Genomic DNA, 26108 nt, shown 5'->3' with positions numbered 1-26108 from the left:
GTTGTGCCGTATATTCTAAAAAGGTAGAAATAATTCTGTTTTTTTTTCTGTGTTTCATGTTTAACCCGTTTTATTGTATTTTAAAGATTAACTAAAGATTTAAAAAAATCGATAAGATTGTAGAGTATTTTTCTATCTTTTTTTTGGTATTCTTTTCTTTATTCTAGGCATTTCGGTTCAGTAGCTATATAGGTTTTTTGTTACGACGAACTTGCGAGTCGCGCGCGGTTCGGATGCCGTGCGCGGCTGGACGTTAGAGAGATAAACGGTCGCGCGGGCCGGACGTTAGAGTGGTTATTTTACTTTTAATTAATCTTCTACTAGTTAGTTATAAGACGCAACAAAACTTACTTCTACCTACAGCTTAGTTATATAATGCTATTCCAAACCATAATCTACGCGCGACGATCTCCAACCACCGTAAGTGCGGGTCTGCGGACGACGAACAAGGGTAGTTGGCCGCCCGACCAAAACCAGACCCGTAGGACTCGTCGCGTTCCGCGCGCGCTTCAAAAAGTGATTAGACCACCACAGATGGGGCCCAGTAGGGCTGATGCCGACCCGGAGCTGCGGATTGCCTAGCGGGTTTACCGGGGCTCCGGCTCGAAGGGCAGAAGTAGGAGCGGGGTGGTTTTTAGTCAGTAAGAGTCTGACACTCCCTCTCGCCTCGCCCAAGGCGGGAGATGTGATTGGATGATTTTCCTACCCCTGTTTCAAACTTCAAGCCGATCCCTTCAGCCGTTTTGACGTGATTGAGTAACAAACATACGCACAAACTTTAGCAGTTTATAATATCAGTAACAATTGGTACCATTGTCCAAAATAAAATAAAAAAAACAATGATGAATTATGTATTGTAGGTACAATCTGGTTTCCATTTTAAGACACCATCATGGGAGGCCTAAAGATACTAAATATGGAACTAAATAATTTAAAACAATGGACGCGTTTAAACAAATATGGCGTCAATAACAAAATTAAAGGGGATCATTTAGTTATTCATAGAACCGACCGGAGCTGCGGACTACCTAGCAGGTTACCAGGGCTCCGGCTCGAATCAGGAGTAAGAATGAGAGTTTTTAGTCAGTAAGAAAGTTTAAGTGTTAGAGAGCCATGCTTCATATGAATGGGCCGGCTCGACCGCAGTGATACCAGTCCTACACAGAAAACCGACGTGAAACAACGCATGCGTTGTGTTTCGTTGTGAGTGAGGCTACCGGAGGTACAAATACCCCCCTTCCAATTCTTCCCAATCCCCGTTCATTTTACTAAACAATAAGTTTTAACAAAAATGTAACTTCTTTCACACCAAAACTGCTGAACGGATCTGAATGGCACAGAGACAGATTATAATCTGAAATAATACATAAGCTACTTTTTATCTTTATTTTATCGCAGTTGCCGGCTAAATTTTAAATAGTTTTAGTCTACGTAGAATAATTGATTTTCGCCCCAATTTCGAGACACTGGGTACCAATTTTTTTAATCAAGACCTATTCTGGAGGTCTTTAAATTCAATGCGAGTTTGGCAGTTGACGGAAAGCAAGTAGAAATTACAATGTTTTGATTACACCGCCACCAATGTACTGCGTCAAAGCGAGTGTTGTTCAAAACTTCGATGATTAAACGCAATGGTATGCGCCAAATGGGAATTCTCATTTTAGTCTACAGAATAAATGTTATCGTTATCATTCGTTTGTTAGTGCTAGTTTAATTTGTTTCATATTTTTGTTAGGTTTTTTATCACACCAACAGGATCTTGCAAGGAGAAGATTTGAGCATTAATAACCGCGCTTGCTCAATACGGGTTGGCGATTTCAGACATATTATAACAATTAATTATTATGTTATCGGCTTACTCACGTGACTGTTTGACGAGGAACTCGACTAGTTTCGAAGAAGGCGTCTTAAAATTCTGGCTCATCATGACAGGGTTTTCTATACTAGACCCAAAATAAGGGGTTCTATAATTTTGACCTGACAGTTGCAGACGACCTGATAAGGGTCGCAGGAAGCCCCTGGAGGCAAGTTGCTCTCAATTGGCAGATCTGGAGGAGGCCCTTCAGCCCATATTCAGCAATGGATGTCTTGTGGTTGATATTATTGTGATGATGATTTCATAAAATATAAACAGACAGTTTTTCTAATGATAGTTATGTCTGATGGTAAGCAATCGCCGCTTGAAACACCAGGGGCGTTAGAAGTGCGTTGCCGGCTTTTTGGAGGTTAGGAATTTGTTGTTGGGGAATCGGGGATTGGAAAGGGGGGTAATTGAGCCTCCGGTAACCTCACTCACACAACGAAGCACAACGCAAGCGTTGTTTCACGTCGGTTTTCTGTGAGGCCGTGGTATTACTCCGGTTGAGCTGAAGTATGGCTCTCCACATTAAAAAATAATGTAACCACGCTATCTATCAGACTACATAATGAAGTACAGTGTTATGTTTAGTACTTATTTCCACGTTATCTTATTTGCTTTGTTTGACTTCTTTGATAATTTTTTGTTCCATAGCATTAGTTGTGACAATAGCTATGCGACAATTTCATTTAAATTAGTTACGCGATTTTCCTGTCGCATTAATAGAAACTACGTTCAGTTGTGTTTATATTAAGTACTAGCTTCCGCCCGCGACTCCGTCCGCGCGGATGTCGGTCTTCGCGTGGAAGTTTTATTTCTCCATTTTGAGTAACTCTGATAATGACATCTTATAAATATCTATTGGACCTAAGTACGGCGAGGCCCATAATAATTAAGGAGATCCCTTTATTGAGCTACTGCTGTTGAGCTCGCGTTCTGTAGAATAAAACTGAAAAGTAAAGATTTTTTTCTACGTATTTTTCCAGGATAAGAAGTATCCTATTTTATGCCCAGGATAATAAGGTATAATTATACCAAGTTTCATCGAAATCGAACCGTTAGTTTTCACGTGATGCCTGAACATACAGACAGAAAGACAAAAAAAAAATCACATATTTGGGTTTGGTATCGATCCAGTAACACCCCCTGCTATTTATTCTTTCAATATTTTCAATGCAATGAATTGACCCTTCTACAGATTTATTATAATATAGCTTTTGCCCGCGACTTCGTTCGCGTGGAATAGTGACTTCCGGCAAATTTTTGGTTTTAACCACATAGTTCCCGATCTCGCGGGATCTCATCAAAAATGAGATGTGGAAGATATTCCAGGGAACTCTTCAAAAATCAACATAATGAGCTCTGCGTTTGAATTTAATAGATGTATACTCACTTAGGGCATTGAAAAAAATAGTTTAAAAACGGACTTAAACTAAAGAAATATTATAATCTTTCCGAACTTAAGATGAAAACTAACTTAAAACTAAAGAAAGCTACGAATTACGAATTTATAACAACTAGTGGTCGCCTAGTGGCCGAAATTCGACCATATATGATTTAATTTACAATACCACTTAACGTACGTTGAAGGACAATTTTTATTTAATTCAAACTCTTTTATAAAACTCTTTTCATATGAGACGTGAGAATATCATCGCAATGTCTATCGATTTTGACGTTTTGTCAAATACGATCAGATACTATGCATGTGTGTGTAATGTTTTATTTATTGATTTAATGTACTTTATAAGCATTATTTTTGAAAAATATTAGCGCTATGCACTTCTCCTACACATAAACTATAAGTGTACCAAATTTTATGCTCCTACGTCCGCGCAATTATCGTAAAAAGTGGTCCAAAGTTTTTGCATCACGTATTAATATATAGATTAAAAAATAAATTATATTACAACCTATCCTCTATGCTATAATAACCAAGCTTAAACTAAATAATTTAAAAGAAACGACTTAAATAATAATTATTAAATCTAATCTATCTAAATTATTAATAAATTAGACTTACAATTTTATTAAAAAAACTAACTACTAATAATCGATATCAAACTAAACCTACGTTAAATAATTTAACCAGAAAACCAGGAAAACCCAACAAATAAACTTATTAATTGACAAATACAACGAAACCAATTTATTTAGAATAGGTATACTAAACAGCAGGACCACTACAGACAAATAATCATACGACTGATAATACACTTCTTTTACGATAGTATTGAAGCGCTCGGCCGATACCCAACCAAATGAATGTAACTATCCTATGTCCTTTTTAAGGTTCTAAACTATATCTGTACCAAATTTCAACCAAATCCGTCAAATAGTTGCGGAGATTAATGGTATAAGCATAGAATAGTGTTCGACGTGGTTCTTTAATTTGACATAACTTTTTTATTTATGAACCGATTGACATGAAACAAACACTAAATGTAAATTGAAGCATACCACAATATATTCGTGAAAACCGCATCCAACTCGGATCAGCCGTTTCTGAGATTAGCGCGCATAGACACACAGACAAACAGACAAACAGACAAACAGATAAACAGACAAACAGACAAACAGACAAACAGACAAAAAAAAAGTTAATTACATTTTTGGGTTCGACATCGACATAACAATAACCCCTGCTATGTTTTTTATTTTTATTTTCAATGTACAGACAGCACTTTTCTACGATTTTATTATATGTATAGATAACTTTCGTGAAACATACTTTTTTATGGTACAAGCCGGTAAACGAGCAGACGGATCACTTGATGGTAAGCAATCGCCGCCGACCATGGATCATTCGTGCCGAAGCATGGTTCTCCAACACTTATCAGAAACATATTTCTTCACCTTATTTCCAAAATGCCCATTACTTAGGGAAGCCACACATAGCCAGTGGACTCTACAGAACCTCCAGTGACCCGCCGGATCATGAATCCGCTGAATCCCTAAGCCTGAGTGAGGTTAGTGGGGGCCAATTACCCGATCTTCCCAATCCCCGATTCCCCAACATTAAGGGTTGTTTGTATTCCTTACCCACAAAGGCCAGCAACGAATATATAGCGCCTCTGGTGTTGCGGGAATCCACGGGCGGCGCCGATTGCTTACCACCAGGTAATCGGTCTGCTCATTTACCGATTTATAGATACCGCAAAAAGACATAAATAAGTATAGGCCGGCAACCGGATGGATCAAAGGATCACCTGATGGTAAGCAATCAGCGCCACTTATGGACACCCGAAACACTAAAGGAGTCAAGAGCGTTGCCTTCCTTTTGGGGGATAGAAATTTGCGGATTTGAAGTGTTTAGCAACCACTTATGATACCCTCTGCAATTACATGCCTTTGAAGAACAAAACGCGTATTTAATTACAACAAAACTTAATAAAGACTCCATTGTTTTATTAATGTAATAATTGTTATCTAAGCCGTGTAGTGACGTCAGAGTATAAAACATTTGCCACCACTCCTACTCCCGCAGGTGTTGTATGAGCCGACTAAAGGTCTCAGCACACATATGGGATCGGAAAGGGATCGTAACCGTAACGCCTTTCGCCTCGCTGTCAACCAGGCGTCTTACGTTATTATTCCGATTAGTGTGCGTTGCAGTAGGGAGTTTAATACAAACCATTCTGAACGGCTCGAGGCGATACGGTGACGATCCCTTTCCGATCCCATATGTATGCTGAGACCCTAAGGGTCTACATGAAACATAGACCAGGCAACAGCGCTCTCTGATAAATGCTTTTCCACCAGAGATGTACTAAGTAGCTATGCTACGAAGATGTAATAACTAAGCTATGAAACTATGTGACCGTTTCCACCGATACTAAGCTATGTAGCTGTGCGAGGAAGATGCGCAGCTCAAGTATACGATGTATCGATAGTAGGGAAGCCATCCATAGCACACATCTTTCCATATAAAAAACATAGCTTAGCTGTGTCCGTTCGGACTACCTAGCGGGTTTACCGGGGCTCCGGCTCGAAAAGCAGGAGTAGGAACGGGGTGGTTTTAGTCAGTAAGAGTCTGTCACTCCCTCTCGCCTCGCCCATGGCGAGAGAAGTCATTGGATGATTTTCCCACTTAAAAAAACCTCTATCGCGGTGACCCGGTGATTTAAGACGACCGCTTCTCATGCATGAGAATGCGGCTTCGAAACCTACCAACGGCAAGTACCAATGTGACTTTTTCCGAGTTCTATGTACTTTCTAAGATTATTTAGACACCACTGACAAACGGTGAAGGAAAACATTGCGAGGAAACCAGAGCTTATAATTTCTAACTATAACTAAGTACTACTACCTAAGTTTGAAATCGCCAACCCGCATTGAGCAGGTCTCGTGATTAATGTTCAAACCTTCTCAGTTCGAGAAGAGGCCTTTGGTCAGCAGTGGCCACTTATAGGCTTTTGATGTGATGATGTATCTTATCCTGTTGCCAAGCAAGGAGATTATGGCAAACCCCTCTTTTATGGAGAAGGCCTGTAGTCCAGCGGTGGACTGTTAAGAATCTAACTAGTTAATATTATAAACTAGCTTCTGCCAGTGACTTCGCCCGCGTCCCCGTGGGATAAAAACCCTATCAACCAAGTTAGCTCACACCCTGCCTGTTTACAAAATTTCATCAAAATCCGTTCAGTAATTTCAGCGTGATTGGCGGACAAATATCCAAACAAAAGTTCGTATGTATGTTTGTTACTAAATCACGTCAAAACTGCTGAAGGGATCGCGATGGTATTAGGAACAGGGGTAGATTATGGTCTGGGATAACAATAACACATAGGCTACTTTTTATCCTACGGAAACGTAAGCAAAACCGCTGGTAGACACTAGTATTGTCTGTACCGAACGTCGATATTCACAGAATATTAATCTGAGATAGATTAGTTTAGAACTAATATGAAATCGATACGCCTTGGTTTACGAGCTCCCGAATAACGAAACTATGTAAATTCAGGATTATACAGGGTTTAATATGTACCCAAGTTTTGCTATACATGCCCACAGTAACTCGTTAGACGATTAACGCCCTTATTCCGTAGTTTTATGACCTGTTTTCCTGTTTCCAGGGTTTTATATGTAACGTTGATTGTATATAAGGTTTTATTTACTGTTAGAACCGAACGGAAAATTTTATTTCGGTGTAAATAAAAAGGTTTGTTGTAAAAAGTATCTATTTCATATTTTTGTTCGTATAAAAATCTATAACTATTATTATAAATATAAAAAGAATTAAAAGAAAAACTTACCGGCATTAAAAATACGAATTCCAAATTCGAATATTTCAAAATCCATAAACACGAACCACAAATCACATTGCACTTTCGTTTTTTAAACGCATACACACTCAATTACTTTAACTGACTACAAATATTTACAATATAAATACATTACACACAAATTCCTACAAATTACCTACTCTCCCACTTTGTTTTGGTATCGGAACGTGGTTTTTGCACATCTATCCTTTATAACGAGCACGGAACGTCGTGACACGCAAATCTGTCCTAAAATCACCCTTTAGGGACATGACTAGTTATTTTTTAATAAATCACATGTATTAAATTGCGAAAATCCCGCACGAAAGCGACCGCGCCGACGTCCCTCGCGAAACGCTCTCGGAAAACTGAACGCACGTCCCTATGGCTTTCAACAAATCTATATACGAAAGTACACAATATCGCCGTCTCTCTCTAACTTCATACGTATCCCATCGTCTATCCCGCTCACTTATTATCCTTGCCACTGAAACCGAAAAACGGCGGACAAAAATATCGAATTATGCTCTCATTATTCGTAAATTGGAACGCGTTTAATTTTTTTTTTATTTTGTTTTTTCTAATTGGACGCAGGCGCGGCGAAAGTGACGTTTGTTTTGGCGCGAACAGGTATCAATCTTTTTGATTTGACAGATGACATTATTTTAGCGAAACGACATTTTTCTTTTTCAATGAAAAATTGAAACGAAATATTTTCCATTCAATGGTATTTTACGATTATGTTTAAGATATTTCAAAGCTTCGGGCGAAGCTGAAAGAAAACTGATTTTTCCTACATCAGTAGGGCTACTCCGGTTCTCGAATGCGAAGTTTCGTTTAATCTTCGGCCGTAGGTTTTATTGATTTACTAATGAAATTACTTAAAATAACGTTTTATTTTTAATTTCATATCAAAATCTATTTATTTATCTTCATTTAATTCGTTCATTTTTGTTCACGAAAGTTCGCAATAAATAGAATTGTAGTATGCAATCTGCGAAGTTTTTTCGTTCATTCGTTGAATTAGAGTAGGCCCCCTGATTATGACGTTGGTAAATGTAATAGTGTTTTGTCTTTCCCTTTATCTGACAAATCAAGAGTGTTGTAGTTGCAAAAAATACAATAATAATTGTTAATCACTACATAGTACTTACACCACAAAGTCGCTTTCTCTGTCCCTATGTCCCTTTGTATGCTTAAATCTTTAAAACTACGCAATGGATTTTGATGCGGTTTTTTTAATAGATAGAGTGATTCAAGAGGATGTTTTATATGTATAATACATCGATAATATATCACCATTGCACTCATGCGAAGCTGGGGCGAATCGCTAGTACATATTAAGTTCATTTATGTACATATTCCATAGGGGTGACATAGTCACTGTGTGATTAATCCCTTTTATTAATTTAATCCCACCCAAAACATAAATGTGAAAGGCTGCCAAGTTCGATAATATTGGAATGCGTCGCCTATAAAAGAAGTGAGATCTAAATAAGTACCAAGTTCCATACACAGACCTCAGTTAAAAATAGTTACAGGAATGCACACTTGATTTTCCGCAGTTTGGAAAGTAGATTCTGAATAAATATCATATTAAATACCTAAAATTCTAATACTTACAAAAACGCAAACCTGTTTTTTCAGCAGTTTCCTTATAACATTTTTTATTTATTTTTTGCTGTACTTTTTAATGATATAACTTGGCAAGTTTTAATAGAAAATTACTTGGCAAGTTTTCACACACTTTATTATAAACCGTGTATATTGGTCAAGCGTGAACCTATAGTTAATACAAAAATAAATAATAAAGGGCGAGACGTTGGTTTCGACGACGAAAAAAAGTGAAATAGTTAGGTGATAATATTGCCGTTCCGAATACAAATCAATTTGTTGGACCGCGAGTGGAACCGCTGACAAAAGCCGCTAGTGTAAAATATGTAATGTTTTAAGGAAAAATACATACATAGGTTTTAATAATATATCTATGTTTTAATAAATTATTGCGTAGCTACACTCTGCATCATTCAAACAGGAAAACGGCAATAAAATAATATTATATTCTAATAATAAATCTATTGTAGTATTTTAGTTTCTGAATATTGTTGGCATTGTGGTGTTTACATCAAGCGTATGAGTAGCAATGGGATAGTCGCCGCATCATGTATCACGGAATGATGTTCATGAATATGAGCCTCTAATATGACTTGAAACTAGTCGAGTTCCTCGTCAAACAATTACGTGAGTAAATCAAAAAGCGTAATCTAGACTAATAAATACCGGAGCTGCGGACTACCTAGCGGGTTACCAGGGTTCCGGCTCGAATAGCAGGAGTAGGAACGGGGTGGTTTTTAATCAGTAAGAGTCTGACACTCCCTCTCGCCTCGCCCAAGGCGGGAGAAGACATTGGATGACTTTCCCCCTTAAAAAAAAAGCCGCTGGTAGAAGCTAGTACCTATAAGATAAAAATATATTTATGTTCCAATAGAAAACGTATCTTGCAATAATATTGAATTGAGAAGCTGCATCAATAAAGCGATGCAATCATCTACCTTTAACGATCAGATCGCTCATGTGTGTACAATATTGCAGGCGAAGTATCGGATCTTCAGGAGAGCTGACAGCTCAGGAGCTGGACCCTCGCGAGACGCACGACAGGAATGGGCCGGCTCGACCGGAGTGATACCACGGCCTCACAGAAAACCGACGTGAAACAACGCTTGCGTTGTGTTTCGTTGTGTGAGTGAGGTCACCGGAGCCAAATTACCCCCTTCCCAATCTTCTCAATTTCCGATTCCCTGGCAACTCTTAATATTCCTAGCCCCCAAAAGGCCGGCAAAGCACTTGCAACGCCTCTGGCGTTTCGGGTGTCCGTGGGCGGCGATTACTTACCATTAGGTGATCCGTCTGCTGACTGCTCGTTTACAGGCTTATACCATAAGAGATAGGATATCGTTTAAAAAAAGCGTATTCAGATTTAAGATTAAAAACCCAAAATATGAAATTATATAAGTATTTGTAAACGCACCCACGACACAGGAGAAAATCCTAGCATAGGGTAACGTTATTTCACCACACATGGGACCCAGTCACCACAGATGGGGCCCAGTCACCACAAATGGGGCCCAGTCACCACAGATGGGGCCCAGTCACCACAAATCGGGCCTAGTCACCAGAAGGAGTAGGAACGGGCTGGTTTTTAGTTAGTAAGAAGTCTGACTCTCCCTCTCGCCTCGCCGTGGCGAGAGAAGACATTGGATGAGATTCCCCCCTTAAAAAAAGATTAACGTTATTTAAAAAAAACATAGCCCAACATAATTTCTAAGTCCACACTCCCTGCCTAAACTATTGTACCGTCAACTTACAGGTGTAGTGCACCATACAGAATCCTACATGAGAGGACTTGTGTGCCGTCGCGCGGATTATCATTAGTCTGCCAACCAGTCAGCCGAGAGGTTCCAGATATCGTTTATGTGATAATAATTGAGTATTTCGTATCTAACGTAAGTTGTCATATTGAACAGGGAAGGAAAACATCGTGAGGAAACCTGGGCTTATCATTTCTTATTATAAGTTTGAAATCGCCAACCCGTATTGAGCAAGCGTGTTGATTAATGCTCAAATCTTCTCCGTGTGAGAAGAGGCCTTTGGTGCAATTTGCAACATGGGTAGATTATGGTCTGGAGCAGTGGCCGCTTATAGGCTGATGAAGTTTTAGTCTTTATTTGTTGACATGAAAATGACAGAAAAAACGTAAGTATTATAAATATATAGGTGTGAAAGATGCTTTTACACCTATATATTTTAGTAAATTTTATTAAATAGAGATATTTTAGTAAAAATGTTATTCGGTATTTCGAAAATTTCTCAGTAGTAACACGGAGTCTGGAATTGTGCCCAGTATATGGCAATAGGTTCACCTCCTATTACATGCGACTTATAATAATATAAATAGTGAAAAGTGGGTGTACATTGTACAGCGGTATTAAATGCTATAATGTGCTCCTCTGCCTACCACTTCCTGGTGATAAAAGGCGTGACGTTGTATACTTTAGTAAAAATAATACCTTCACTCCTTTGCATCAAGAAAACAACACCAAGAACTTCCTAAGCTTGTCGGAAGTTAATACGAAAACGGCGTTTATTTAAAAAAAAAAAGAAAATCTATCACAATCGATTAATGGAAGAATGAAGTTGCCTTTGACTCGCCATTTAAAAAAAACGCAAAGAAACGTCAACATGGACAGGAAAAGAGCGGGAAAAAGCCACAGGTAATGCAAAAGATTAATGATACGAGTCTGAGCAAAAAGGTTTGATGTTTTAACATGAAGGTTGTATTTAGATAGATTGCAAGCGATGAGTGTGTGTGTCCAGATTATTTATTACTTCCGCGCGGTTTTACCCGCTCTGCTCGGTTCCTATTAATCGTAGCGTGATGTTTTATAGACTATAACCTAACTCGACAACACAAAAAGAAAGTTTCATATCGGATCAGTAGTTCTGGAGATTAGGGCGTTCAAACAACAAACAAACTCTTCAGCTTTATAATATTAGTATAGAAGTATAGATTAAAATTAATAGTATAGATAAGTAGTAAAATACGGACGGAGTAAAATACTGGACGTGCCATATTATAGGCAAACGTCGTGCTTTGTCCAATGGCTACTGTATTTTAGTTCATTCAATTTTTGTTCACTAGATGGTGCTAGTAGTAGTGGAAGTTCAATATTTGACAGCTACACTGATTCGCCAGTAAACGAACAGACGTATCACCTGATGGTAAGCAATAGCCGTCGTCCATGGACCGAACCCGAAACACTAACGCTTACGTTGTGTGAGTACGGTTACCGGAGGCAAAATTACCCGCTTCCCCGTTTCCTCAACAACCCTTAAATTCCTAACCCCCAAAAGGCCGGCAACGCACTTGTATCGCCTCTGGTGTTTGAACTGTCCCCGCCCGTGGACAGTTTAAACATCAGAGGCGTTACAAGTTGGCGATTGCATACCATCAGGTGATCCGTATACTCGTTTACTGACTTATACCATAAAAAGGTAGTATTGTAAATAAATGATTCACGTCTTGTATAAGTGTGACTCTCACACATAAGTATGTAATGTTACTATAAGGTTACAAAGAGGTTAAATGATATATAATAATTGTGTGTGTCACAACACATAACTTATTAATTAGCGGTAGGTAAGTGTAACTAAGTAATTTATAATGATAAAAGAATAACATAAATGGTGAAAAAAGTTTAAAACGTAAATAAATACGTATAATCTGTTGGTATGTCGCCGTCCATGGACACCCGCAACACCAGAGGAGTCATAGGTGATCCATCGGATCGATAAGGGTGTTACCACACCAGTCGATCGATCGTGGTATCTTTAATTGATCGACGGATACCGATCGACTTACCAATCGATCCACTGCCGGTCGATGGCAGCGGCTGGAATCTATCAATGGTATCGATCGACTATCGCTCGATTGGTGCGGTAACACCCTTACCCCTTATTCCATAAAAAAGTCTGCGTTGAAATGGGACCAGTGTAGCATGTGCAAGACAGGGCATTGCGCTGGTAGTAGAATACCTGGCCCCAAGTGACTCACTAATATGTAAGCAACCAGTACAATATAGTAAAAAAAACAATAATTTATACGCTAATGCTACTGAATTGAGAAAAAAAAACAATTTAATAAAGTACATATCAAAGCAAACATTATTATCACAATGTAAATAAATAAATGAATGAAAAAAAATATATGTATAATCGGGTAGTTACCAAACAAAATTTTGTTAAACTAAACAATTTGGTTAAATAAACATTCTTATTAGCTATCTTTTCTTTATTTTGCTATAAAAATAATACATACAATAATAACTAAAGAATTGTTTATTTGGACGCGCTAGTCTCCGGAAACATTGATCCCAATTGAATAATACTTAATTTTTATTTTGGTTATTTTTTTCTCTTTCTAAAGGGAGAAAAATCATCCAATGACTTCTCTCGCCTTAGGCGAGACGAGAGGGAGTGTCAGACTCTTACTGACTAAAAACCACCCCGTTCCTACTTCTGCTTTTTGAGCCGGAGTCCCGGTAACCCGCTAGGTAGTAAGTGCATTTATCGAGGAGGACTATAGGCTATCAAACATTAATGGCTAATAGGAGCCGAGCAGAGGGGAAAAGTGCGCGAGAGTAACCAGTTACTAACTAAATTCATATAAGTATGTAGTACTCAACAGGAATGTACTCATCTAAGTGCAAAGAGCAGGGGTGAGCGATAAGCGTAATTATTTATTTGTTTATTATCTAATTATAATGATAACTGAGCAATGTAACGTGCCAGCCATGTGGTCGGATTCTTGGATCATCTATCGATGGAAAATACGTTTTGTAATTCTTCATCGGGTTATCCCCTAAAAAACATCATAAAAAGTTAGCGGTGTCATTATCCTCAACCAAAAGTTAACAATTCTGCCGATTGAAATTCAATATTTGGTTTCAATAAATTAAAGCTGTGACACTGCTCTCAACCAATCCAATCTAAATAAGGATGATAATAAGCTACCACGATGCTTAATAACGCGGGAGAATAATGATTTGTTAAATAAAAGTTAACGTTTTTTGAAGAATCACCCGATTGAAAAATACGAAAAGTAAATACTAATGCCCTCATATACACCGCTTACACCATCCTCACTTAATTTTTAAGAGACCTCTAAGCTAAGATGAGTGCTGCGGACTGCCGGGTTACCGGGGCTTAGGCTCGAAAAGCAGGAGTAGGAACCTCATTTAATTTTTAAGGGATCTCTAAGCTAAAATGGGTGATATTTGACATTTTGACTTTTTACGAATCCATAAGTGACATTGAAAATAGGTTCTCGAGATTTGCGCTCAACAACACTTTCAACGATTCACTTTTATATAAAAAAGAATATCAAGATCAAAAAACAACAATCTGTTAAAATGTAGGTAGATAAATAACATTACATTGCATATTTTATTTCTTGAAAAAGGGTACTTATACCTACTTAGGTAAGTTACCTATCAAGTGCAAAAAATATCGCATCACAAATATGACTGAACTAGCTTCTGCCAGCGACTTCGCCCGCTTTCCCGTGGATTAAAGCGTCCTATCACCCAAATTAACTCATACCCTGTCTGTATACCAAAAATAGCCAGATTTGGACAATCTCCTTTCATAAAAATCCGTTCAGTAGTTTTAGTGCGATTGACGGACAAATATCCAAACAAAAGTTTCTGTGTAAGTATGTTTGGTACTCAATCATGTCAAAACGACGCAATCGTCCAAATTCATCCCGATTCAGTAACAAACATACCTTCGTAATACAAACACACAAACTCGCAAACTTTTGTAACTTATAATATTAGTAAGAAAATAAAATTATTATTTTACCCGCCATTCTCAAATGTCAAAATTCATATCGAATGAGGCTACAGAACAAAAAAGGTTTTATTTAAACTCCAATGCTAAATATTGTAAAATTGTTAGAATTAAACTGGAACGCGCTTGATATTCAACCTTTTTAACCGACTTCAGATAAAGAAAGGTGTTCTCAGTTTCTCATCTCTAGATATGTATGTATTGGTCAGCTATTATTTCGCTAATTGGCTGAATCTATATTGTTGCAGTTTTGAAAAAATCGTTTGTTACATTTTTAGGAGCAGGTACGACCATTGGACACACATAGGTATCTATACTGACTTAAAAAAAAGTAAATGTTAATTAATTATTTAATAAGAGGGTATCTAATACCCACTACGTAGAACATTATTCTACCAACATAATTAATTATTATGCTATTTATGAGGATGGATTTTAAGTATGCATCGATCTTAATCAAAGTCAAAGTCAAATCATTTTTCCAATTGGATCATAAATACTTAGGTAATTTTGTAAGAAAGTAAGTAAATCTGACAATACTAGAAATTTCATATGCGTCAGATAAAATAGATTTTGAGCTATAGGTGGATCAACTTGGCCCGAAATGGTATCGTCTTATAACCCACGGCCGGTGTGTCGGTTTTTTTGCAAGGCGGACAACTGCCATTGTCTAGATATTAGTAAGATGAGTAAAAAAATAGGTACTTATGTCATTTTACCTTTCTCAAATTTTCATATCGAATAAGGTGGGTAAAATACAATGCTAAATGTTGCAAAATTAAGTAAACTAACCCATGATACAAAATTTTTACCTTCAATTAAAGTCCCTTCCACACTATTCACGAAGTTTTTCTGCGAAGTACTCTAGAAACTTTGGCCAAAGTCCGAAGTGCGACACCACAAACTCGTTAACTTTGCGATGTGTCCATTCATTCTCATTCATTCATGAGTAACTTTGGGCCCTTTGACTCGGGCGGAAAAATCTACTAGAAACGAAAGTCACCCGAAGCGAGGTAAATTTTGACGAAGTAATCCGGGTTACTTCTCTGTATCTTTAGCTCAGTGCTCTGATTGGTTGGTTTATTCGAGCCGGCCAATCAGATCGCTGAACGCGCTCCCGTTTCGATAACTTTAAACGTAAAACAAACTGGTACTAAGAAAATATGAAACACCAGAGGCAACAAGTGCGCAAATTGAGAAGGGGTTTAATTGGGTCTCCGGTAGCCTTAGCTCAGTGCTCTGATTGGTTGGTTTATTCGAGCCGGCCAATCAGATCGCTGAACGCGCTCCCGCGCTCGCGTCGGTTTTCTATGAGGTCGTGGTATCACTCCGGTCGAGCTGCCCATTCGTGCCAAAGCATGGCTCTCCCATACTTAAACTAAACTTCGCGAGTAGCGTAGACGAGCTATAAGCTTACATATTACATTACATATATTAATATATAATTATAATTATAATATTTAGCTATGATTAAAATAAGATTTCTTATTTAAAATATTTATAATAATATTTTTTTACCTTGTAACCCAACAATCACAGTGTAGCAACACCACCTATCACCTGTCAATAGGCTTTCAAATGTATGTCGTTCCTGCATTTCTTGTTTTTAATTGCACATGCGATTCTTGATCAGAGGTTTTTTCTCAGATCTGAATCTTTCATTTTACCATTAACGTTCGGAGTGGTTAAACGTGTATTACCACCAATAACCTGAAATTGAATTGCTGAATTTACCCACAAAAATAAATATCAATTTTATTTTACACTCTAGTCTCCGTTGCACTTAATAGGTATGTAGATTTAAATATACTAATTGTGAAATTGATTTAAATTTCAAATCTCTCGTATCTCGAAAATGCCGGCGCAACGAAATTCTAACTCTTCTGGTGTAGCGGGTCTCCCGTTTCACGGCCACGGGTGCTTACCAAAAGGTGACGTCTGCTCATTTGCCGCGTTATCCCATAAAAAACATCTATCAAACTATTAAAATAATATTTTTTGTTTTATTTTTTTTAGGTGTACCTTCCTTCAAAATGCTTCGATCAATGTTTTTCATTATCACTGCTTGTGACGTTATAAGCTTTGGTGTTGAAAGAGCATTTCTGTTGCGGTTTAAGACTTGAGGTAAGTTGAATTGTTATAATATTGTATTCTTAAAAAAAAATAGATAAAATATTTCGTAATTTTTTTTTTGTAAGTGGGGTAGATGAATCCTTACCCTTGCCCACTTCTTTTATACATACATATTAAACCACCGGCCTCAGGGGGTAGGCAGAGACACGGGAAAATCTTGCACATTTCTTTGGCTTCATACCTCTTTTTCATTTATTTATATTTTATGAAATCAAATTGCTTTTGGTTTTATTCGTTATGTACAACCAAGTGTGTGTATTATATAGTCCGTATTATATACAATTTATAGAGGATGATGTAAATAGTAAATAATGTTTTTATTTTGGTTGTAAATATTATGTTGTAGAATTGATTTACAATGAAATAGTTAGAATGGATGAATCGGAAGTTAACATTCAGTAATTATTCGTCTACCCCCAATGAAAAATATAAATTTTCGTATTACCCTAATCCTTAGATTTTGAAAAAAGCCTAAAAAAGGAGCATAATTATTGTACAATCCTACCTACTTACTCGTGAATTGAAAACATTTTAGCACTATATAGGTACGAATAGTTGAATTTGGGCTTATATCGAATGTTTTAGTTTAACGGACCATTCAGCGTTCAGTCTTGGAAAATTACAGATTTAAAAATGTAGGATAGTTGCGAAGCTACAATGAACTCGAAGCATTGTAGTTTAAATAATAATTATTTGTTTTACGATGTATTTCTTTTATTGAATACGCTCGCTTTTCTTTTTCTAAAATGAAGTTTATACATATCTGGAATGATAGTATTATGCTTTTAATTATTAGTTACCTATATATCTACATAGATTTACCCACATTATTGAAAAAAACACCATCTGTGTTTATTACTGTTTGCATCTCTAAATTATTAAGCTCTTACCAAATATAAATGTATTCCTGAAATAAAATACTACGCTAAGATATTCTAAAAAATATATATTTAGCAATAACTATTACCTAATTGGAACAGAAACATTAAATATATTTTTTTGATTTTTGTTTTAAATGGACTCTGACAGTTTTTTTTTAAATCTAGCAACACATGGCGCGGCGTAGCAACTCTGTGTAGCTGCGTTCCCGTATAGCTTTCACCAAAAATAAGATGGTAAGCATCTATATTCTATCTCTTTCTAACTATCACAATCGACATCGTTTGACAAACGATTGAGGGGGACGGATGACATGATAGATGTCATCAAAGAGTTCAAAGACTTACAGATGTCATTTTAAAAGCGCGGCAAAGTGTGCATGAACGCTTCTATTTTTGTAGTAAATATTTCACGATTTTCGTAAATATTAATTCAAGTTTTTAGAACTCGTCAGTGCCACCGTGTTTTTCTTATTAAGTAAAACATTGTGAATTAAATTAAAACAGTACATTGGTAAACATTGGTGATTTGGTTGCATAAACATAACTTTTGTCACATAATTTTTCGTGTACCCCCAATATGTCGCGAGTAAAGTTGAATTTAATCGCTGCTGCGTGCGAAAACATGGGTATTGGCATTAATGGGGCTCTGCCATGGCGATTGAAGTAAGTATTTTCGTATATTATCCTATAGTTTAGACATAGTAAGGTATTTAGATTTTATTAGCTTACGTTAGGTTAAGTAATGTTTTAGCGGTAAAAACTAAGATTCACATTCTTCTATGGATTCTTTAAGACGGTTTGCTAATCTAAACAATTCTAAACAATAAATAATAAATGCGTGATATGTAATTTTAACAAGATCAATATAATAAAAGGGGTGAACCTAATATCATAAATTGGGTACAATTCATTCGGCTTTCTGGAAAAAGGAATGTGTGAAAATGTCTACACACCTACTTAAAGCTAATCTAGCTTTTCCGTGAGACAGACCGATAGTCTATTCAATTTTTTTGTGTGTATCAGAATGCTGGCGCTACATAAACTACAAATTCTATTTTTATGGCTAATCTACGTTTTTTTGCATCATTATTGTATTTAAATGGGTTTATTATAATATTGGACCAATTAGTACCTACTTCTAATCTGCCATGTTGTCTAATTTTATTCCACTTGGTATTCTACCCTACAAATAGAATAAAAACTACAATGTTCTACTTTTAACATTTTAAAGTAACTACTTTCTTAAAAAGCTAAATTAATAATATTCTAAATAATTTTCAAAATTAAATAAGAATGTAAAAAGTAAAACAGAACTTAGGTTTACCCACGTTTTTATTAAAAATTTATTGAAACTTTTATTATATCATTAGACTTAATAAAATTTGATTGAATCTTTAGATAACTATGTTTGAAAATTTTTTTTTTGTGTTGGATTGTCTATTTATTGAGGAATGCTATAGGCTATAACACATCATTCTAAAATCAATAGGAACCAAGCAGTGGGAGAAACTGCATGGTAGTATTTAGCTATTTTATTTAAGTAAATAACTAGTTCATTTTACAAAGCAATTTTAGTTGGACTCACCCACATTTTTCAATTATTTCATTGGACTTATAATTTGACTTAAAGCTTTTAATACAGCTATAAAATGAATGCTATTACAAAGAATTTGAAAATATTAGAAGAACAAGAAAGAAAACGAAAGAACTTTAATATAATAAATGCATACATTTTATCACAAAAGGAGATAATACCATTTCTAAAAATTAATCATCTTACCTATTTATTCCCCAATACCTACGTTATGGATAGATATATGCCTCCATAAAGGCACTGGACTGGTATGACCTCATTGGTACACATCACATGTAGGCATTGCCGATGATGCGGTCCGTACGATGCGAATCAGTATATCAGTATCAGCCTTGTATAGAAACTCATACGAATGCGGATGCATTCGTATGAGTTTCTATACAAGGCAAACTAAAATCCGTTGCGTGCGATGCGGGTCTGTCGACGCTTACCTTAAACCATTTAACATTAAAACTTCTTTACAGAAAAGAGATGGCATATTTCACAACGATGACGACAAAGGTCAAGGATTCTACCAAAGTGAATGCTGTCATCATGGGGCGTCGAACCTGGGACTGTATCCCAAACAAGTACCGCCCTCTGTCGGACCGAGTCAATATCGTAGTGACTCGTAATGTTGATGCTGTTAAAGAGAATGTAAGTACCGTAAAATGGGGTGAATAGAAATCTAGGGGTGAAACATTTATTCACCCCGTTCCTGTCTAAATGTCCTAACATCTATTCACACTATACCTGTATCTATTCACCCCTCGATTTCTATTCATCCCATTTTACTGTTATATTTGTTTTTTTATGGTATAAGCTGGTAGACGAGCAGACGGATTACCTGATGGTAAACAATCGCCACCACCCATGGACATTCGAAACACTAGAGGTCTTACAAGTGCGTTGCCGGCCTTTTAGGGGCTAGGAATTTATGAGTTGTTGGGGAATCGGGGATTGGAAAGATTGGGGGAGGGGACAACCTCACTTCACACTATGAAACATAACGCAAGCATATCGCGAGGAAACTTTTTTTGAGGGGGGAAAATCATCTAATGACTTCTCGGGTGAGGCGAGAGGCGAATTTGATAACTCATTACAAATACAACATTGCAACAGCCGCGCCATATAGACGACCTACAAGTTACAACATTACAGCTCTTTTGTGGTCAAGAAACATGAAGCTGATCCCACAGAATTTAATACTTGATTAATTTCATTATTTATTTTGTTTGAAAATTTCAATTTTCGTTGAAATATTTAGTTATAATTATGCTTCTGTGGACAAGTACAACTTGTAGTTTCATTTAAATCATATGAGTGATCTCCTTACTGTATAATATTATGAAACATCAGTATCATATCGTTAAATATTTCGTTAATTTTATCTAACGACCTTTATTCGTCACCTTATGTTCAAATATATTGATAACGCTCATCTTTATCAAATATATAAACATAATAAACATTATTTTTAACAAAAAGAGAAAAATGTCTTCAATTTTCTTTATCGCTTCTATTATTTTTAGTCAGGTAATATACCAGGTATAATCAATTAAAAATTAAAAAGGTTTTAAGCTAAAATATTCTAAGTCGGTAAAAATACCCGTGCGTGCGGTGCGTCGCGTTCCGTGCGCGTTTCAAAACGCTCTCGGACCACCACAGATGGGGCCCAGTAGGGCTGATGCCTGATTCGGAGCTGCGGATTACCTAGCGGGTTTACCTGGGCTCCGGTTCGAAAAGCAAGTAAAAAGCAGTCGGTACTAGCTTAGGAGCAATGTGTATGTGACACCTCGCTTCTTACAAGAGAAGAGATTTTATTTTTGAGGGAGGAAAATGCTCTTATAAGTAGCGAGGTGTCACACATACTTTTTTTTTTAATGGGGGACAATCACCCAATGACTTCTCTCGCCTTGGGCGAGGCGAGAGGGAGTGTCAGACTCTTACTGACTAAAAACCACCCCGTTCCTTCTCCTGCTTTGACCCGGAGCCCTGGTAACCTTTTACGTTGTCCGCAGCTCCGGAAAGTATATCTTATCTGCCTATTAAATATTTAACATTTTAATAACAAATCGGTAATAGGGTGATAAAGAAAAAATCGATTTCTGTTGGTGTGTTCGTCGGTTTGCACTCGATAATCTCCGGAACTAATTGACTGATTTCAATGGTACTTTTGTTGTATAGCTAATAAGCGTGGGGTACTTGCTAATAAGGTATCGCATCACCTAACGGTAGGTAATCGACGCCGCCTGCTATTAAGTCTTTACTTTTCCCATCCCTAAAACCTTAAGTCTGAACAATACTATTCTAAGTCTGAAAACCGCATCATAATCGGTTCAGCCAAACACGAGATAATCAAACACAGACATACATACAGGTCAAACTGAAAACTGGGGGCTTCCTCTAATTCATCGAACGAACGAACGAAAAAATTTCGCAGATTGCATACTACAATTTTATTTATTGCGAACTTTCGTGAACAAAAATGAACGAATGAAATGAAGATAAATAAATGGGCTTTCATATGAAATTAAAAATAAAACGTTATTTCAAGTAATTCTATTAGTAAATCAATAAAACCTTCGGCCGAAGATTAACGAAACTTCGCATTCGAGAACTGGAGTAGCCCTACTGCTCTTTATTTTGAAGTCTATTAAAAATATCACTCATTGTACTCAAGTTAGTGACTTCCCTGTGTCCAGGTTCCAGAAGGAGTGGTGGTGGTTCCAGGGTTGGATGAGGCTGTCCAGTACATCGAAGGTCGAGAGGACATCGAGTCCTCCTGGGTTATCGGAGGATCTTCCATCTACCAGGTATTTTAAGAGGATTTTTTTTGTATTAATTTTATGAAGCTGAAGAGTTTGCTTGTTTTTTAATTAGATCGGAAATTACTGTTTCAAATTTGAGATTTTTTTGGTTGGAATTTGAGTTAGTCCATCACTTTTTTATGGTATAAGCCGGCAAACGAGCAGACCGATCACCTGATGGCAAGCGATTGGCGCCGCCCAAGAAACACTTGATCACCTAGCAAGCAATCGCCGCGCCCATGGACATGGACATCCGAAACACCATGGGCGTTACAAGTGCGTTGCTGGCCTTTTAAGGGTTAAGAATTCAAGGATGGTAGGGGAAACCGGAGCTGCGGACAACGTAACAGGTTACTGCGGCTCCGGCTCAAAGCAGGAGAAGGAACGGAGTGGTTTTAGTCAGTAAGAGTCTGATACTCACTCCCGCCTCACGCAAAGCGGGAGAAGTAATTGAATAATTTTCCCCCTTCAAAAAAAAAAGGTTGTTGGGTAATCGGGGACTAGGAAGATTGATAATTAAATCTTAATTTCTCTTCGCTTTCCAGGCTGCCCTGACACATCCGAACTGCGGCAAGATCTACCTGACGGAGATACAGAAGACGTTCACATGCGACACTTTCTTCCCGGACATCGACAAACAACAGTTTGAATTGGTCAACGAGGAAGATATACCCGAAGAAAAGCAGTCCGAAGGTGAAATAAGCTACTTTTTCCGTGTATACAAGAGATTGTAAGTAGTTTTAAAATTTGTAATACACAAACTACATCTACATGACACTACATTATACTGCAAGAAGTTCGTCGGTATACCGGTAGATGGCGCTGAACAAGATTAACATCGTACATTGGTACACGTCACTTTATATAAGAAGTTCGGCGATGTGCCGCTAGATGGCACTGTACAAAACCAATATCATACAATCTGTTCAAGAAGTTCAACGATGTATCAATAGATGGCGTTGTACAATACTTTGTGCGTTGGTTAACTTCAAGAAATTCGCCGATATATCAATAGTCATTGTGTGAATCTCCTATATTGAGTATTGACACACGACACTACACTGTTCAAGAATTAATCGTACATCGTGTTACACTACAATCTGTTCAAGAAGTTCAGCTATCTATCAATAGATGGCATTGTCCAATACTCCTTTCGTGTGTTGGTTGACTTATCTTCAAGACATTCGGCGATATATCAATAGTCATTGTGTAAAACTACTATATCGAGCATTGGCGCTCCACACAACACTGTTCAAGAAATACAGCTATTTATCAATAGATGGCATTGTCCAATACCCCATTCATGTGTTGGTTGACTTATCTTCAAGAAATTTGGCGATATGTCAATAGGTGTTGTGTGAATCTCCTAAATTGAGCACACTACACTTTGATCAAGAAGTTCGGCGATGTACCGCCAGATGGCACTGTGTAAAATCGTACATTCGTACCTTCTATCTTCAAGAAGTTCGGCGATGTATCAATAGTCATTGTGTGAATCTCCTATATTGAGCATAATTGAGCATTGGCACACTACACTTTGTTCAAGAAGTTCGGCGATATACCGCCAGATGGCACTATGTAAAATCGTACATTGGTATTCTATCTTCAAGAAGTTCCGCGGCGTATCACTAGATGGCGTTGTACGGATCCTGCATCGCGTTAATTTTCATTTGAGTAGACTATAAGTTTGGAAAATTGTGTCCTATAAGTTTGTTTCGGCGATTCTTCTCTGTTTAGTTATATTTATTGGAGTCTTAAGATTTTTCAATGTTCCTATGTTAAAGTGTTTTTGAAATTTATCTACTAAGTAAGTTTGTCCATCAATATGTTTGTTCGTTCGTTCCTTATGTAAAAACGACTCGAATTTTTTTATGTATATCCTGTTTGTTTTTGATAGATTTTCGATCGCTTTATAATTTACTTAATTAAGAATACCTTGTTCGCACTAAGTTAAGCCGAATTGAATTGCAATTGATTATCAAAAAAAAAAAGTTAAGGAAATGTTCAAATTAACAACAATAAAAAAAAAAATTAGAAAAAAAGAAAAAAAATATGAAACAAAAAAAAATACCTAAAAAAAAGAATGGCAACAGTAGAACGTTAGTTTCATAAGTAAAGACTTACTGCCATACTCAGAGACATTTAATGATTACTTAAACTATTCCTTAGTAACGATTTTTTACCAAAAACTATTGCTAAGTACTGGGTTAAGTAACTAATAAATGACTCTGAGTACGTCGGTTAGTATCTAATAATAAAATTAATCTTAACAAAAACATTATTTATAGAGTTTATATTAAGTTTGTGGTTGTTATATAAATGAAACTTAAACATTTCACTTATTTTTTTATATTTTATGCAATATTTACTTACTGAAATAATATTTTCAATTCCCACTCAAGAGATAGCGTTAGTGAGGGTCTATTAAAACCAATGAACTTATCAGATGGCAAAAATGTCAGTAAAATATTAATTATTTTGATACATAGACTTTAAACCATACTAACGCCTCTTTTGGTGAAGTCAAAAAAATTAATTAAAATAAATTACATAAGTTCTATAGCACTCGAAGTTGAAAAAACTGATTGTTCATTTATAATACTTATAGCTTTTTAAAAACATTTTCTATGAACATAAAATCATTTTCTGTGAATTTGTTAGAATTGAAATCTTTTTATTATGTACTAAAATAAGGTAGGCAGCTTTCGAATAATATTGAAAAACTTTAACGTATTTTGTAAAACAGAAGTTGTATTCGCTACCTACCTCTTTAAAAAAAGTAATGTTAAGATATTATAAGTCTCTTGTTATTTACTATTTAGCTACTTTACCTTATACCTTAGTTTTATCTAATCGTTTTTATTAAATAGGGGTTAAGGTAAGCGTCCACATGTCCGTATCGTACGTATCGCTTGTAGGTATTGCTGGTGACGTCATACGTAATGCATATAAAGGTTGGCAGATAACTTGGCAAGATTTTGTTTAGATTTATTTCAAGAGAATTATTTTATTAACTAAAAATACGCGGACGCGGACGTTCAATAGTCAGCGCAACGTCGCCGCGTCTGCGCACGATGCTTGTGAGGATCAATCCCTGTGCGATTGGCGGAACTTTCTTATTATTTAAAACAATAAAATTGCCAAGTTACGTGCCGAAGACTATACGATGCGTGCGATGCGTACGATGCGGACATGTGGACATGTGGACGCTTAACTTTATACAGATTATATTATTTAAGTACGTGTCGAAACTGGAGTTCGTTCGGCGCTCAGTACCCTTAGTACGAGTTTGTTTTACGTTTTGAGATCGAAACACGAGTAGTTGTGATTTGTATATGAACTTGTATATTTGTACCACGGCCCAGGAGAAAATCTCAGTATGGGACAACGTTGTGTTTTAAAGAAGCAACGAGAGCGCGTTCTGCGCTATGATTGGCCGGCTCAAATGAACCAACCAATTAGAGCTCCGAACGCGCTTTTGATTGATCGTTAAACGTACCTAATACGAATTCGTACTAAGCCCTATGATAGGTTGCTTTGCTTCAATGGAGCCTGCCAATCAGAGCGCCGAACGCAGTCTCGTTATACGCAAAACAAACTCGTACTAAGGTCTCTGTATACGTAAAGAATATTTTTATATGTATATGCTTATACTATGTCAATCGCTATTGAAACTGCCTTCATAATTTTAAGGTATAGTTTAGACATAATTCACGACCAAATACACTACTTTTGAGTGGAAAGTTAATCTTTATTTGAATAGAAATAAGGGCCATTTTTGTGTTCATTTTTTACCAGATTTGGTGTGCTTTAGTTGATTGATTGCCTTGGGTATTGTATTCACACATCAACAGCCTATAAATGGCCACTACTGACCAAAAACCTCCTCACATGGAGAAGGTTTGAGCATTAATCACCACGCTTGCTCAATGCGGGTTGGCGATTTCAAACTTGTAATTAGAAATTATAAGCCCAAGTTTTCTCACAATGTTTTACAACAACAGTCCGGGGCTATAGGTTCTGGTGATTTGGGGAACGACAATCAGCGTTACCGTATTTTTGGTCGCCAGATGAGTAGAAAGAGCCGTTTTTATCCAATCACTGCACCTGTAAAATATTAAACGTCTAATTGACACTAGCTAAGCCCCCTATTGGTCGAAAAACTGGTTCACACTAGCACCA

At 36.9% G+C, this 26108-nt stretch overlaps 2 protein-coding genes across 3 annotated transcripts in view; one reads left to right on the top strand and one right to left on the bottom strand.

Annotated features, from left to right (window-relative positions):
• LOC118280029 (diacylglycerol kinase 1) overlaps nucleotides 1-7507 on the bottom strand; it is a 91279-nt gene extending 83772 nt beyond the window's left edge. The window contains exon 1 of the mRNA XM_050702430.1: nucleotides 7114-7507. The gene's annotated coding sequence lies outside the window, so the exon portion shown is untranslated. The remainder of the gene's footprint in view (nucleotides 1-7113) is intronic.
• Nucleotides 7508-16202: 8695 nt separating this feature from the next.
• LOC118280064 (dihydrofolate reductase) lies at nucleotides 16203-25703 on the top strand. Of its 2 annotated transcripts, XM_035599934.2 has the most exons (6): nucleotides 16203-16319; nucleotides 16546-16653; nucleotides 17709-17777; nucleotides 19602-19773; nucleotides 21822-21932; nucleotides 22472-25703. In XM_035599934.2, the coding sequence occupies exons 4-6, from the start codon at nucleotides 19609-19611 to the stop codon at nucleotides 22658-22660; spliced, it is 465 nt and encodes a 154-aa protein (XP_035455827.2). In that variant the 5' UTR covers nucleotides 16203-16319; nucleotides 16546-16653; nucleotides 17709-17777; nucleotides 19602-19608; the 3' UTR covers nucleotides 22661-25703. The 2 variants fall into 2 exon arrangements, with proteins under 2 accessions (XP_035455827.2, XP_035455826.2); XM_035599933.2 differs by lacking the exons at nucleotides 16203-16319; nucleotides 16546-16653; nucleotides 17709-17777 and adding an exon at nucleotides 17877-18206.
• The last annotated feature ends 405 nt before the right edge of the window (nucleotides 25704-26108 follow it).

This window comes from Spodoptera frugiperda, chromosome 22 (assembly GCF_023101765.2).
Source record: "Spodoptera frugiperda isolate SF20-4 chromosome 22, AGI-APGP_CSIRO_Sfru_2.0, whole genome shotgun sequence".
In the NCBI taxonomy this organism is placed as follows: Eukaryota; Metazoa; Arthropoda; class Insecta; order Lepidoptera; family Noctuidae; genus Spodoptera; species Spodoptera frugiperda.
The sequence above is the reverse complement of the archived record's forward strand: the minus strand, read 5'-3'. Positions and strand labels throughout refer to the sequence as shown.